Here is a 16,709-nt window from a genome sequence, read left to right on the forward strand (position 1 = left end):
TGACTGCATGAGGATTTGCAGGGGAAAATCCAAATAAGAATACAGAAAATGAATTTTCACTGATATTTTACACATCATCACTTTTTAAGCTTCAAGAAGGCTGTCAACCAATTCAATGTAGTTTGGTGCTTGATAGTTAATAGTTTTCTCAGGCCCCACCAGCAGCTGTTCGAAGTGCTTGTCATTCTTGATCTGTTGGATTTGTGGACCAACAAAAAATGCCTTCCTTAATCTTGGCATTAGTTATGTTGAACATTTGTCTCAAATAAAGAAAACTTTCTGCTTCCTTGTTAATTACTTTCACAAAATTTTTGTGAAAAAAATCAGCCCAAGTTTTATGCGAAATGGAGGTAAAAATATCATTGCTAGGTCCACGAGAGCTTTATGTGCAACATTATTCTGCCCGGGAGTCAACTGATTATGGATTGGCCACTTCCTTCTACTGTAATGTGACTGCACAGCTCTCCCATTGGCAAATGAAACAGCAGTACTTGGTATATTCGAGCTATAATCCAAGCTACAGTGCCACAAATCTCCACCGATGTTACAGTTGTAGTTGCTGTACTTTGTGTTTCAACAACAGTTCCATTTTCTCATGTGTTTCTTTCATGTGTGCAACATAGCCAACAGGTATTGAATTATGAACATTACCATTATGTAACAAGACAGCCTTCAGACAACACTGATTCCTCTCATGCACACAACCCAAAGCTGTGATGAACCCATCAATGTCTGTGCAGAAACACATGTTGTCAACCTGTTTAAAAAAAACTGTATTAAGTCATCTTGGTGGCTTTGAAAGACAGAAACTTTTGTACCAGGTGACAGCAAATGCCATCCTAGAAATCTTGAAACCAGTATCTCTGCATTTGCTGTTGACAAACAAGTCCTGGACCAAGTAATTCAGTTCTGGCTGTGTTATAGACTGAGGCTCACCAGACATACATGATTCAAAGTCTGAATCAGCATCGTTCCCCATCTGTGACCTACGGACTACAACATCTTCATTGGCTGCCTCCTCTAGGCTCTATGTCTCTGGAGGCTTTGGCATTGGAAGTGTGTCATCATGTGGCACTCGTCTCATAGCTGAAGGCAGATTGGGATATTCAATGCATTTTTAATTCTTAGCAGAGTCATTGGTTAGCAGAAGTAACAGTCGTCCTCATGAGTCTTCAGTTCCTGCCATATTATTGGGACACCAAACAGCATTAACTTGCGTTAACCTCTCTGCCAACTTCTAAGATCAACAGCACATCTTGTACCACAGATGTGAGAAGCCAAGGATTTGTCTTGATCACCAATCTTACGTCCAAAATACGGCTGATAGACTGATAGGCATGATTAGAGCTGTCATTGTGCGCCTTTGAGGCTTAAGTGTGTACTCACCACAAATGTAACAAGGTATTGTGACTTTTCCTATACTGACGAAACATTTTAGCTATATCAGATCATACTGGAGTAGTTTATAGCTGCTTAGATTTGAAATAACTTGAAGAATCTTTGCAAGCAGATATTACAGCCTCTGCAGGCAGCGACCAGACATGTCTATAATAACAGCACAGCATACAAATTGTGGATAATATGTGAACAACCTGAAAAAAAATGTCAGATTTCCAAAAAAAACAGTATATAACAGAAAAATTTTGAGGTGATTTTCAAGATTGGCAGCTCAAATTACATATGAAACATTCAAAGTGTTCAGGGAGCAAAATTTTCATTGTCCAGAGTTATTTAAGAGGATTTATGAGTAAATTATGTGTATATAGCTAGTTTGTATATCAATAGATTTGGCAGAAGTCACAGTTAATTATCCTATATTTGTCTGTTTTTCCCCTTTTACTGCCAATTCCCTTTCCCTTCTGTTGCTGATAATGCTGCACAATCTAATTTCCTGCTACTGAAAAGTGTACAATACAAGCAGTATGTTTATACATATAATATACACTCACCGGCCACTTTATTAGGTACACCATGCTAGTAACGGGTTGGACCCCCTTTTGCCTTCAGAACTGCCTCAATTCTTCGTGGCATAGATTCAACAAGGTGCTGGAAGCATTCCTCAGAGATTTTGGTCCATATTGACATGATGGCATCACACAGTTGCCGCAGATTTGTCGGCTGCACATCCATGATGCGAATCTCCCGTTCCACCACATCCCAAAGATGCTCTATTGGATTGAGATCTGGTGACTGTGGAGGCCATTGGAGTACAGTGAACTCATTGTCATGTTCAAGAAACCAGTCTGAGATGATTCCAGCTTTATGACATGGCGCATTATCCTGCTGAAAGTAGCCATCAGATGTTGGGTACATTGTGGTCATAAAGGGATGGACATGGTCAGCAACAATACTCAGGGAGGCTTTGGCGTTGCAACGATGCTCAATTGGTACCAAGGGGCCCAAAGAGTGCCAAGAAAATATTCCCCACACCATGACACCACCACCACCAGCCTGAACCGTTACCGATACAAGGCAGGATGGATCCATGCTTTCATGTTGTTGACGCCAAATTCTGACCCTACCATCCGAATGTCGCAGCAGAAATCGAGACTCATCAGACCAGGCAACGTTTTTCCAATCTTCAATTGTCCAATTTCGATGAGCTTGTGCAAATTGTAGCCTCAGTTTCCTGTTCTTAGCTGAAAGGAGTGGCACCCGGTGTGGTCTTCTGCTGCTGTAGCCCATCTGCCTCAAAGTTCGATGTACTGTGCGTTCAGAGATGCTCTTCTGGCTACCTTGGTTGTAACGGGTGGCTATTTGAGTCACTGTTGCCTTTCTATCAGCTCGAACCAGTCTGGCCATTCTCCTCTGACCTCTGGCATCAACAACGCATTTCCGCCCACAGAACTGCCGCTCACTGGATGTTTTTTCTTTTTCGGACCATTCTCTGTAAACCCTAGAGATGGTTGTGCGTGAAAATCCCAGTAGATCAGCAGTTTCTGAAATACTCAGACCAGCCCTTCTGGCACCAACAACCATGCCACGTTCAAAGGCACTCAAATCACCTTTCTTCCCCATACTGATGCTCGGTTTGAACTGCAGGAGATTGTCTTGACCATGTCTACATGCCTAAATGCACTGAGTTGCCGCCATGTGATTGGCTGATTAGAAATTAAGTGTTAACGAGCAGTTGGACAGGTGTACCTAATAAAGTGGCCGGTGAGTGTAGTATGCGTAGTATATTGTTAAACTTGATCTAACAGTGGTTTTCAACTCTAGTCCTCAAGTACCCAAACAGGTCATGTATTCAGGGTATACTTGTTACTGCACAGATACAATTTTAGGCCATGTGTTTTAAACATATTAAAACATGCTTCACTTGTACAAACTATGCACTCAACAAGTGAAGCAAATTGTGGTAAGGCAATATTCCAAACAACAAAGGTGTAACAAGGAAATAAGACATCCCAGATATGACTGCAGCCTCTGAAACCCCTCAGGTTACGCCCTTGCCACACAGTCAATAATTGTATGGACATACTTAATGCTGTTTCCTGAATCCATGTAGTGTACTTCAACAATAATTATTATTAACTTATGCTGTATGTATCTCAGTTTACGACTGTAATATCACTGTAGCCGGCAGATGGCAGTAAACGTGTAACACGTATAAATCCTATTATCCTCCATTGAGCTATAGGAAGTAAGGTCCTAATCTTTCTTGACATTAGTCATTGTACAGGACTACAGAATCAATACAGCTTGCCTGCTTTTTTTTTTTTTTAAAAAAAATACTTCTGGACCGCTCCTTTTGGTTTTTACATCTGGATAGTGGCTTCCTTGTTCTGCAAGGACATATCGGTACGTCTTTGGAATTTTCATTTTCCAACAGGACTTGGCACCTGTTCACACTGCCAAAAGTACCAAGACCTGGTTTAATAACCACAGTATCACTGTGCTTGATAGACCAGCAAATTCACCTGTCCTTAACCACATAGAGAATCTATGGGATATTGTCAAGAGGAAGATGAGAGACACCAGACCCAACAATGCAGGTCAGCTGAAGGCTGCTATCATACAACCTGGGCTTCCATAACACCTCTGCAGTGCCACAGGCTTATCGCCTCCATGCCACATTGCTGCAGTGATACAGTCATTCATGCAAAAGGAGCCCGACCAAGTATTGAGGGCATTTACTGGGCATACTTTTCATTTGGCCAACGTTTTGGTGTTAAATAATTTTTTTACAGTTGGTCTTATATAATACACTAATTTTCTGAGATAATGACTTTTGGGTTTTCCTTGGCTATAAGCCATAATCATCAACATTAACAGAAAGAAACACTTGGAGACGTTCTCTCTGTTTGTAATGACTCAATATAATATATGGGGTTCACTTTTTCAATTTATTTACTGAAAAGAAAACAACTTTTTCTACAGTAGTATCTACTATGAGAAGCAGCTTGTGTAACCCATAGCTATCATATGACCATGTTTATTTAGCATTGCTTTTCTGTAATTTATGCTTTCCCGCGAACAGTTTGCAGTACTCTTTGTATGTCATACAGGTAGCTTATCAGTCTAACTGACAGAATAACTTTTTACCTGCCTTTCTGCCTACATTAAGCTCTATCAGTACCACTGTATTATATACAGCTCACCAGCCACTTTATTAGGTACACCATGCTAGTAACGGGTTGGACCCCCTTTTGCCTTCAGAACTGCCTCAATTCTTCGTGGCATAGATTCAACAAGGTGCTGGAAGCATTCCTCAGAGATTTTGGTCCATATTGACATGATGGCATCACACAGTTGCCGCAGATTTGTCGGCTGCACATCCATGATGCGAATCTCCCGTTCCACCACATCCCAAAGATGCTCTATTGGATTGAGATCTGGTGACTGTGGAGGCCATTGGAGTACAGTGAACTCATTGTCATGTTCAAGAAACCAGTCTGAGATGATTCCAGCTTTATGACATGGCGCATTATCCTGCTGAAAGTAGCCATCAGATGTTGGGTACATTGTGGTCATAAAGGGATGGACATGGTCAGCAACAATACTCAGGTAGGCTTTGGCGTTGCAACGATGCTCAATTGGTACCAAGGGGCCCAAAGAGTGCCAAGAAAATATTCCCCACACCATGACACCACCACCACCAGCCTGAACCGTTGATACAAGGCAGGATGGATCCATGCTTTCATGTTGTTGATGCCAAATTCTGACCCTACCATCCGAATGTCGCAGCAGAAATCGAGACTCATCAGACCAGGCAACGTTTTTCCAATCTTCAATTGTCCAATTTCGATGAGCTTGTGCAAATTGTAGCCTCAGTTTCCTGTTCTTAGCTGAAAGGAGTGGCACCCGGTGTGGTCTTCTGCTGCTGTAGCCCATCTGCCTCAAAGTTCAACGTACTGTGCGTTCAGAGATGCTCTTCTGGCTACCTTGGTTGTAACGGGTGGCTATTTGAGTCACTGTTGCCTTTCTATCAGCTCGAACCAGTCTGGCCATTCTCCTCTGACCTCTGGCATCAACAACGCATTTCCGCCCACAGAACTGCCGCTCACTGGATGTTTTTTCTTTTTCGGACCATTCTCTGTAAACCCTAGATATGGTTGTGCGTGAAAATCCCAGTAGATCAGCAGTTTCTGAAATACTCAGACCAGCCCTTCTGGCACCAACAACCATGCCACGTTCAAAGGCACTCAAATCACCTTTCTTCCCCATACTGATGCTCGGTTTGAACTGCAGGAGATTGTCTTGACCATGTCTACATGCCTAAATGCACTGAGTTGCCGCCATGTGATTGGCTGATTAGAAATTAAGTATTAACGAGCAGTTGGACAGGTGTACCTAATAAAGTGGCCGGTGAGTGTATGTAGTAGATATGAGTACCACTGTGCTCTCGTATGCTTACTTCTCCTATTTAATAAATAATTGTGAATACTGGTTCATGTGAGCTGCTGCTCTTGGTATGTGCAGCCCTATGTATTATGGCATTTGTGTTCTACCTGTATACACTGGATAGATAGTTTTGCTTTTTGTACGTGTTTCTCCATATGTGGGGCAATGGTCTCTGCCCCAAGTGTGATGACGCTCTCAGTATCTGCACCTGTTGTCAGCAGAGTGTGCTTTTGTTTTTACTTTTCTACATTACAAGGAATATCTTTTGGTAATTTTGTACTACAATATACACCTTCAGTTTCCCCTTTCCTATCTTGCATTGCTTGTATTTCCATTTCTGTAAATATGTGGCATCGACAAATGTCTGAGCATTCTCTTTTTTTGCATTGATGTCTCTTAATCACAGGATGTCTCTTATAAATTCATCATGTTATACTGCAAACTCACAGATGCTGCAAGCTATCTTAGCTTTGTTACCATTGGTATAGGCCTGGTGACTAGGAGGCTGACACTAGAGAATAAGAAAGTGTTGTCTCCGCCCAAGTGGGCTATACCCTATCCCCAGACAGGAAGTGAATCTGTTTTGTACCAACAGAAGTAGGAAAATTCATAACACGAAGCAAGCACCAACATATCCTGAGACCAAGCAGAGAACCAAGGACAACAATCAAGATCAGAAAAAGCAGAGGGTGGAATCTGTGTCCCCCAATGAATACCATGAGAAAGGGTTTTACAGTAAGTACAAAAATCCAATTTTCTCATTTATATCACTGAGGGACAGAGTACCATGGGATGTCCTAAAGCAATCCCAGAGGGTGGGAAGATAAAAACGCCCTGCAGCCCACCAACAGTATAAGAGGCGGGTTGGCTTAAACCTCAGACAAGGAGTTCAGAACCAGCAGGGCCTGGCAAGGATACAGACGCAAGTCCAGAGGACAGTAACGTTAGAGTGCCACCAGTGGCAATCATGATTAGGAACCCAACTGAGACCTGGGACCTATACAGAATATAATGGAGAACAAGCTAGTACCTGCAAATGTCCAAGATACTAAGCCATGGCCCTTAGGAGATGGAAGCCCCGAAGGTTGCCGAACCCATGTATGGACCCTGAATAGAGGAAGAAGAAGCTGGAGCAGCGAGAGAGTTGAGACACAACCTGGAGGAACTAATCTTCCTGTGGCATTGAGAAAAAGGAAGGAAGGAGGAGGAAGAGAAAATTGAACACATTTAAGCATGTTTTGGAAAAGATCAAGTTGCCAAAGCCAAACGCCAAAATAAAAGCAGACTAGATGGACCAAGTGGATGTATACTACCAACAAGCTGCTAAGGCTCTGGGAAAAGGCAGAGAGAGAGAAAGCTCCAATAGCTAGATAACTTAGTCTCCCACTGGAGAGTGACAATTGTAGAGGGAACCCAAGGGAATTAAGTAGTTAGCAAGGTCCTCCACACTGAATCAGGTTGCAAGATCCACAGAGGTTCGCAATACAAGACCAGATCTGTGGGAGGTGGGGCAGAGATCTTGAAGCTACTGGTTTATAGCCTCTGCTGGATATTAGTTTGCAGTATTGAATATAAATAGAGATGAGCGAGTACTATTCAAAACGGAATGAATGGGAGCGGCCAGCGCACAGAGGGTTAAGTGGCAGGACGCCGGCCCCGGCTGCATGCCAGCTGCATCCATTCATTCCTATGGGAGCGTGCTATTCGAAACTACCGTTTCGAATAGTACTCGCTCATCTCTAAATATAAAGTATATATTGTATCCAAAACTTTATCTATATTCTGCTTATTGGGATCAGAGATTGCGAGGTGCTGATGAACTCACAGACAGTCTTTCCACATTACTGAGCATAATGTCGCTATCTCATAGATTGTAAGCCCTCGTGGGCAGGGCTCTCTATCCCACTGTTCCAGTCAGTCATTGTTAGTATTATATCTGTTAGTATATTTTGTGTACTGTATGTAAACCCACAAATGTAAAGCACCATGGAATTAATGATGCTATATAAATACACAATAATAATCCTTAACTTGGGTGAGTTACCACCTCATAACATTCCCACTGGGATCTGAAATATGTCCAGTTAACTGGCAGGTGTTTTTTAGAGTCCTTAGGAGATGGCACATAGATGTGTTGGTAGCCGTTTTTTATTTTGCTGCGTGCCTCTTATTAGTAAGTTATCATAGAATGGAGCTTTTCAACAAAAACTTGAAACACATACAACATAAGTTTTCAACTGTAATATCATTGTAACCTGTAGATGGCAGTACATATTTCAACATGCGCAACAAATGTATCAGGAATTGCTATATCTGTCCTCACTATGGTATAGTATAAGAGAAGAAACAGTATCCAGAAAGCCCTTTAGCTGTATGCTCTAAAAAGAAAAAAAATCATTAAAAAAAGAGTGCCTATACCACAAATAGCAACAGGATCCTGTGACTCTGTTCGGAAGACTAGTGGTTGTCTTGCCATAATGCCACATTATGTATGTCCTTAGGATGTTTTTTTGGTAAAAATTATTTGGTAGGGCTGCCCCAAGGATTTTTATTTTTCAGGAGTCTGAAAAATTAGGAAACCATGATTTGAGTGTATACCAAAGAACATTAACTGTTGGTCGTACTTAATAACTGAAGCTGAGGAACATTGATATACAGTATATACCTGATATATCCTACTGATGGCCTGTGTTGCAAGAACCAACGGTATGATGTCTTATCTTTCCATCCTGCATTTCTTGGATCCTTCCATAACAGTTTGACTTGGTTTACGGTGTCACCCGTGTGCCACAATGAGTTTCTGAGCTGTTCCCCAGGTCCAGTTGTTGATTTGACAGCCTATTAAAAAGTAAATAATACTTAAATACCTCAACTTGTACATATGTGTCATGTGGTCTGAAGAGGCTTAAAGGCGTTATCTACTTTTTTTTAATATTGATGCTTATCCATGATAGGCACGCTCACTGCCATGTAGAGTAACAGCATAGTGGATAAGACATCACTAAACCATCTACACTGAGTTTGTTGATTTTTTTGGTACATATTTTACAGCAGTTTTTTGAGCCAAAGCCAGAAATGGATTAAAAAAGAATTGGAAATATAACGTAAGGACATATGCCTCTCATTCCTGATGAAGCACCTCCTAGCTTTGTCTTAAAAAGCAGTAGCAAAACCTGCAAAAATTACACTTGTGTTCCATCCTAAATCCTGCAGTGTAATGTAACCTGTGACAAATATTGCTTAGTTACGATTACAAGATAGTGTCCTATGAGATTACCTATAAAAGGATTACCTCTCTTGAAGTACACATACATTGGGTTACTGAGCAGGTTTTAAACCCACAGTTTGGAAATTATCGCTGCAGGTTATACCAATGGCTTTTAGCCTGGGCTGAAAGCAGCTGAAGACTAGTGACCATTCCTGCAGGTACACTGTCCAAAAAGCACCCAAATATGAGATTGTTTGTAGCACTCGCTTTCAGGAAAACATACTGATGAGATTTTTAGAGTTAGACAATGTCTGACAGTGTTTTCTTGGGCCCATCCTCCAACAATTCCTAGGAAATAGATTATAGTATCCATCAATGTTGGGTGTTTTCTGCTGGAGCCTTCACATGATCCTTTGGTACTGTGTTGGTCCAGTCTGACACTGCATTTAGCCCTGATATAATACTGTACATTATCTATAAAGCTTAATAGCAAGTTTTCACTGTGACTGAACTATACCGACTAAATGTTTTCCTCCATTTTTATTACTTTGTGGCTTCACATTATTTGTACTCAGTGGTTACATTTTAGACAGCCCTCCAGTTATAGTAAAGTGTGAATCACTAAATTTGTTTATCTATTATTTTATATTACCACTTCTTGTGTTTTTTTTTCTCTATTTTAATCTCATGATTTTAAACAGTCATCCTCCAGAGACTCTGTAAAATAGATGTTCTATTCCTCTTCATTTTACCTTCAGCTGAATGCCAGGTTCAGCCACTGCTCTGAAGGGGTTTGCCTGCCAATATGTTTGTTCCATCTGTTTCCACATTACAGCATAGAAACTAGAGCTGTCCTGATAGCCAAATATAAATCCAGCGTAATCGTCATCTGTTTCAGTGTTAACATGAAATGTCCCTTCAAAGTCCACTCCATTAAATGCCGTGTAACCTAAGCATAGACGGTGGAAACACAAAAAGTTAGATACTACCTTTACTATGGACACATTAGTCCGCATTAGAGTGGGGTATGCAGTCATCACCTATTGGCAGCAGCAGTACAAAGGTATACAATTGATGCAGTATGTATATTTCAGTATGTATATACAATTCTTAGACATATAATATCAAGTACAAATTCTAGAATTTTGAAAATAGATTTTCTAAATTTCATGGTGCCAATAAAGGAGAAGTCAAAATGTCACCTATTTAACTTTTCATTTTTACATCAGAGATGAGTAATTTCGTAATATCCCTAGTGGTCAAGAGTAATTTAGTGGTTGGCATCTCAGGTGGCGTGTAATAGCGGAGGACATGAAGGTAATACCTGTGGTGCAGTAGTTTGATTTTGGATTAAACAGGTTATTTATTTTAATTAAAATTAATGGCATATCTTTTTTTTTTCCTGAAATTGTGGCTCTTGGCAGAAGTGTTCACACTTCATAGTGGGTCTTATACATCACTGCAGTGGTGTCCATACACTTGAATGAAGCCCTTTATAGCGAGCCTCAGCCAAAAAAATGCTGTGGAAAAGTCTGTGGCGGAAATGCACTGTGCTTTTTTTCTGCATTGTTTTTCACAGAAAGTCCGCAGAGCTTTCCTCTGCAGACTCTCTGGCAATATTAGACCTATGAGGAAAACACCAGCATTTCCATAGGTATAATTGACATGCGGTAATTTTCAAAAAAAAAAATTCCTGCAGCATTTTTCACAGAAAATCTACAGTTTTCCTTGCAGACTTTCTGCCAATGTTACACCTATATGGAAAACACTAGCATTTCCACAGGTATAATTGACATGCTGTGATTTACAAAAAAAGCGTCTTTGAAATCACAGCTTTTTCACTGCAGAAGTCTTTTCTGCTATGTGTGGATGGGATTAGCCAGAATCTCATCCACTTTGCAGGTAAAGTGCTAAAAAATATATTGGTGCTATATAATGTATTATTATTATTATTACTACTGTAAAATGCTGGTGGCGACCCGGTCTTAAAGGTGTTTAAAAGGCTAAAATTATTGATGAATACCTAAGGGTAGATCATCAATATTAGGGTGCGTTCACACGGAGGAAAGTGGAGCGCAATCTGGCACGTATACACTGTAGTGTTGTAGTGAGGATGCAGGTCTTCTGGAATCAGTCCACTATGAGATGGTTACTGTTATAGATCAGAACCCTTTATTCCATGCTTTCATCATGGCTCCCTGTCTAGCAACTCCTCCCCTAAGCTCAGCTGTTGCTAGGCAGATAAAGCAGAATAAGCAAGCAGAACAGAACATACTTATAACAACATCACATACACGTGCCGGCAGATTACGCGCTCAAGATGTTCCCATTCATTTCAATGGAAGTTAGGAGCGTATACGCCGCGTTATTTTGCGGCCGCAAAATCACAGGCGCAAAATAACACGGCGTATACGCTCCTAATTCCCATTGAAATGAATGGGATCTTTTTGAGCGCTCAAACTCTGACACGCCATATACGTGCCAGATCACGCTACACGTTACATCATGTGAACGCACCCTTAGATTGGTGAAGTTATAACCCTGGCACCCCCATAGATGGACTGCTCTCAGCAGCTGACATACAGAGAATGGAGCAGAAAGCGGATAGCTCTATTTTCTGTGTAGTGTCTGAAGATTAGGTCCCAATAAAGAGCTGACCTGTAGCACTTGCTCTGGCTGCTACACAGAAAACAGAGCTGTCTACTTCCTTCTCCATACTCTGTGTATCACATGCTTAGAACAGGGTGAGTGTGTCAGGTGTTGGAACCAATGACCTGATATTGATAGCATATTGGTAAGATAGGTCATTGATATTTTAGCCCCTTCATTGAAAATACAGTTAGGGCCAGAAATATTTGGACAGTGACACAATTTTCGCGAGTTGTGCTCTCCATGCCACCACATTGGTTTTGAAATGAAACCTCTACAACAGAATTCAAGTGCAGATTGTAACGTTTAATTTGAAGGGTTGAACAAAAATATCTGATAGAAAATGTAGGAATTGTACACATTTCTTTATAAACACTCCACATTTTAGGAGCTCAAAAGTAATTGGACAAATAAACATAACCCAAACTAAATATTTTTATTTTCAATATTTTGTTGCGAATCCTTTGGAGGCAATCACTGCCTTAAGTCTGGAACCCATGGACATCACCAAACGCTGGGTTTCCTCCTTCTTAATGCTTTGCCAGGCCTTTACAGCCGCAGCCTTCAGGTCTTGCTTGTTTGTGGGTCTTTCCGACTTAAGTCTGGATTTCAGCAAGTGAAATGCATGCTCAATTGGGTTAAGATCTGGTGATTGACTTGGCCATTGCAGAATGTTCCACTTTTTTGCACTCATGAACTCCTGGGTAGCTTTGGCTGTATGCTTGGGGTTATTGTCCATCTGTACTATGAAGCGCCGTCCGATCACCTTGGCAGCATTTGGCTGAATCTGGGCTGAAAGTATATCCCGGTAGACTTCAGAATTCATCCGGCTACTCTTGTCTGCTGTTATGTCATCAATAAACACAAGTGACCCAGTGCCATTGAAAGCCATGCATGCCCATGCCATCACGTTGCCTCCACCATGTTTTACAGAGGATGTGGTGTGCCTTGGATCATGTGCCGTTCCCTTTCTTCTCCAAACTTTTTTCTTCCCATCATTCTGGTACAGGTTGATCTTTGTCTCATCTGTCCATAGAATACTTTTCCAGAACTGAGCTGGCTTCTTGAGGTGTCTTTCAGCAAATTTAACTCTGGCCTGTCTATTTTTGGAATTGATTAATGGTTTGCATCTAGATGTGAACCCTTTGTATTTACTTTCATGGAGTCTTCTCTTTACTGTTGACTTAGAGACAGATACACCCACTTCACTGAGAGTGTTCTGGACTTTAGTTGATGTTGTGAACGGGTTCTTCTTGACCAAAGAAAGTATGCGGCGATCATCCACCACTGTTGTCATCCGTGGACGCCCAGGCCTTTTTGAGTTCCCAAGCTCACCAGTCAATTCCTTTTTTCTTAGAATGTACCAGACTGTTGATTTTGCTACTCCAAGCATGTCTGCTATCTCTCTGATGGATTTTTTCTTTTTTTTTCAGCCTCAGGATGTTCTGCTTCACCTCAATTGAGAGTTCCTTTGACCGCATGTTGTCTGGTCACAGCAACAGCTTCCAAATGCAAAACCACACACCTGGAATCAACCCCAAACCTTTTAACTACTTCATTGATTACAGGTTTACGAGGGAGATGCCTTCAGAGTTAATTGCAGCCCTTAGAGTCCATTGTCCAATTACTTTTGGTCCCTTGAAAAAGAGGCTATGCATTACAGAGCTATGATTCCTAAACCCTTTCTCCGATTTGGATGTGGAAACTCTCATATTGCAGCTGGGAGTGTGCACTTTCAGCCCATATTATATATATAATTGTATTTCTGAACATGTTTTAGTAAACAGCTAAAATAACAAAACTTGTGGCACTGTCCAAATATTTCTGGCCCTAACTGTATATGTAGCGTTCTATACCCTATTCAAGTGCCCCAGAAAAAAACATCTGTGTAACAGCAGAAAACCAGGTGATTGTATCACATTTCACTTTTCTTCTTGTGAATGGAAATCAGATTTTCTGACACTTGTGAACACACCCAAATGATGACAATATACAGCAGTATTTACAGTTTATGGTCTTGTTCAGTTTTCTGTTTTCAGGGTGTGGATTGATAAGAGTGCCATCTGTTCTTTATAGGTTTTCACCCTTTATGATCCACATATGCTTTGTCTTCAAAAACTGCAATAGCAACAATTGAACGTGGAAAAAAAACTCAGTCTTACCAACAGCTAGTCCTGGATCACTATTCATTGTCTGGACAATCTCCATACCCTAGAAATGTAAACATGTAACAAACTATGAGATGACCGGAAATAGCTAAGTATCTCTTGTTACTATTAATACCTACTGTCAGGATTTTAGAACCTGTGCAAAAATATTTTTGATAAAAATGTCACTAAACAGAAAATCTAATCTCCCTATATTATAAAAATGAATTTCTGTCTGTCTGTTCTCTAATGCGAACCAAACGACTGGACCGATCTTCACCAAATTTGGTACAGAGATACTTCAGATATCCGGGAAGGTTTAAGACAAGACTCCAACTCACTTGGACGTACCGTTGCTGAGATATAGCATTCCAAACACAGTGCCCCCCCCCCCCCTTAGCCAGTACAAACCTGCAAGACTTTCACTCATATTCCAACTGCAATACACACGGTCACTCCACATTCACAACCCAACACTGATATCCAAACTGAGATACACGCATCAGAGGATTAGATACACAGATCAGCACACAGTATCACACGCCACAGGATTACATTCACGGGTCTGCACACAGTCCCACACACCAGAGGATTAAATACGCACTTCTGCACACGGTTCCACATGCCGAAGGATTAGATACAGGCATCTACACACAGGCCCACACTCCAGAGGATTAGATATGTGCGTCTGCACACATTTGTACACGCCATAGGATTAGATACACGCGTCTGCACAGAGTATCACATGCTGTAGGATTAGATACACGCGTCTACACACAGTTCCACACTCCAGAGGATTAGATACGTGCGTCTGCATACAGTACCACACGGGGGAGGATTAGATACGCGCGTCTACACACAGTACCACATGCCATAGGATTAGATACGCGCGTCTGCACACAGTACCACATGCCGGGGGATTGGATACACGCGTCTACACACAGTTCCACACGCCGTAGGATTAGATACGCGCCTCTTCACACAATACCACACAGGGGAGGATTAGATACACGTGTCTTCACACAGTTGTACACGCCATAGGATTAGATACACGCATCTGCACACAGTACCACATGCCGTAGAATTAGATACACGGGTCTGCACACAGTCCCACACACCAGAGGATTAAATACACACTTCTGAACACAGTTTCACACACTGAAGGATTAGATACACGCGTCTACACACAGTTCCACACGCCAGAGGATTAGATACGCGCGTCTGCACACAGTTGTACACACCATAGGATTAGATACGCGCGTCTGCACACAGTTGTACACGCCATAGGATTAGATACACGTGTCTGCACACAGTACCACATGCAGTAGGATCAGATACGCGCGTCTACACATCGTTCCACACGCCGAAGGATTAGATACGCGCCTCTTCACACAATACCACACAGGGGAGGATTAGATACGTGTGTGTGCACACAGTACCACACGCCAGAGTATTAGATAAGCGCGTCTGCACACAGTACCAAATTCCGTAGGATTAGATACGCGCGTCTGCACACAGTACCACATGCCGTAGGATTAGATACACGCATCTGCACACAGTACCACATGCCGTTGGATTAGATACCCACGTCTACACACAGTTCCACATGCCGTAGGATTAGATACGCGCGTCTACACATCGTTCCACACGCCGAAGGATTAGATACGCGCCTCTTCACACAATACCACACAGGGGAGGATTAGATATGTGTGTGTGCACACAGTGTCACACAGGGGAGGATTAGATACATGGCTCTGCACACAGTACCACAAGCCAGAGAATTAGATACACGTCTCAGCACACAGTATCACACGGGGGAGAATTAGATTCGCGCGTCTGCACACAGTACCACACGGGGGAGGATTAGATACGCGCGTCTACACACAGTACCACATGCCATAGGATTAGATACGCGCGTCTGCACACAGTACCACATGCCGGGGGATTGGATACGCGCGTCTACACACAGTTCCACACGCCGTAGGATTAGATACGCGCCTCTTCACACAATACCACACAGGGGAGGATTAAATACGCGCGTCTGCACACAGTACCACACGCCAGAGTATTAGATAAGCGCGTCTGCACACAGTACCAAATTCCGTAGGATTAGATACGCGCGTCTGCACACAGTACCACATGCCGTAGGATTAGATACACGCATCTGCACACAGTACCACATGCCGTTGGATTAGATACCCACATCTACACACAGTTCCACATGCCGTAGGATTAGATACGCGCCTCTTCACACAATACCACACAGTGGAGGATTAGATACGTGCATCTGCACACAGTAACACACGACCGAGGGTTAGATGTGCGTGTCTGCACACAGTTACACACACTGAAGGATTAGATACGTGTGTCTGCTCTAAGTATCACACGGGGGAGGATTAGATACGCACATCTGTACACAGTTCAACACGCTGGAGGATTAGATACGCATTTCTACACACAGTATCACACGGGGAAGGATTAGATATACGCATCTGCACATGGTACCACACGCCAGAGGATTGGATATGCACATCTGCACACAGTTCCATACGCCGGAGGATTAGAAATGCACGTCTGCACACTGTACCACGTGCCGTAGTATTAGATACGTGCGTCTGCACACAGTTTTACACGCCGGAGGATTGGATACGTGCGTCTGCACACAATACCACATGCCAGAGGATTGGATAAGCAGGTCTTCACACAGTTGTACACGCCATAGGATTAGATACACACGTCTGCATACAGTACCACATGCTGTAGGATTAGATACGCGCGTCTACACACAGTTCCACACGCCGTAGGATTAGATATGTGCCTCTTCACACAATACCACACAGGAGAGGATTAGATACGTGCAT

General features: G+C 42.2%; 1 protein-coding gene across 1 annotated transcript in view; it reads right to left on the reverse strand.

The window, feature by feature from the left end:
- The window catches only part of COMP (cartilage oligomeric matrix protein), a 123,458-nt gene that overhangs the window by 40,962 nt on the left and 65,787 nt on the right, over nt 1-16,709 (reverse strand). Inside the window, exons 15-17 of the mRNA XM_075280695.1 lie at nt 13,864-13,912; nt 9,805-10,001; nt 8,510-8,682 (exon numbers count right to left, since the gene is read on the reverse strand). Of these exons, the coding sequence (XP_075136796.1) occupies nt 8,510-8,682; nt 9,805-10,001; nt 13,864-13,912 (419 nt within the window). The remainder of the gene's footprint in view (nt 1-8,509; nt 8,683-9,804; nt 10,002-13,863; nt 13,913-16,709) is intronic.

This window comes from Leptodactylus fuscus, chromosome 1, assembly GCF_031893055.1.
Source record: "Leptodactylus fuscus isolate aLepFus1 chromosome 1, aLepFus1.hap2, whole genome shotgun sequence".
Taxonomy (NCBI): domain Eukaryota; kingdom Metazoa; phylum Chordata; class Amphibia; order Anura; family Leptodactylidae; genus Leptodactylus; species Leptodactylus fuscus.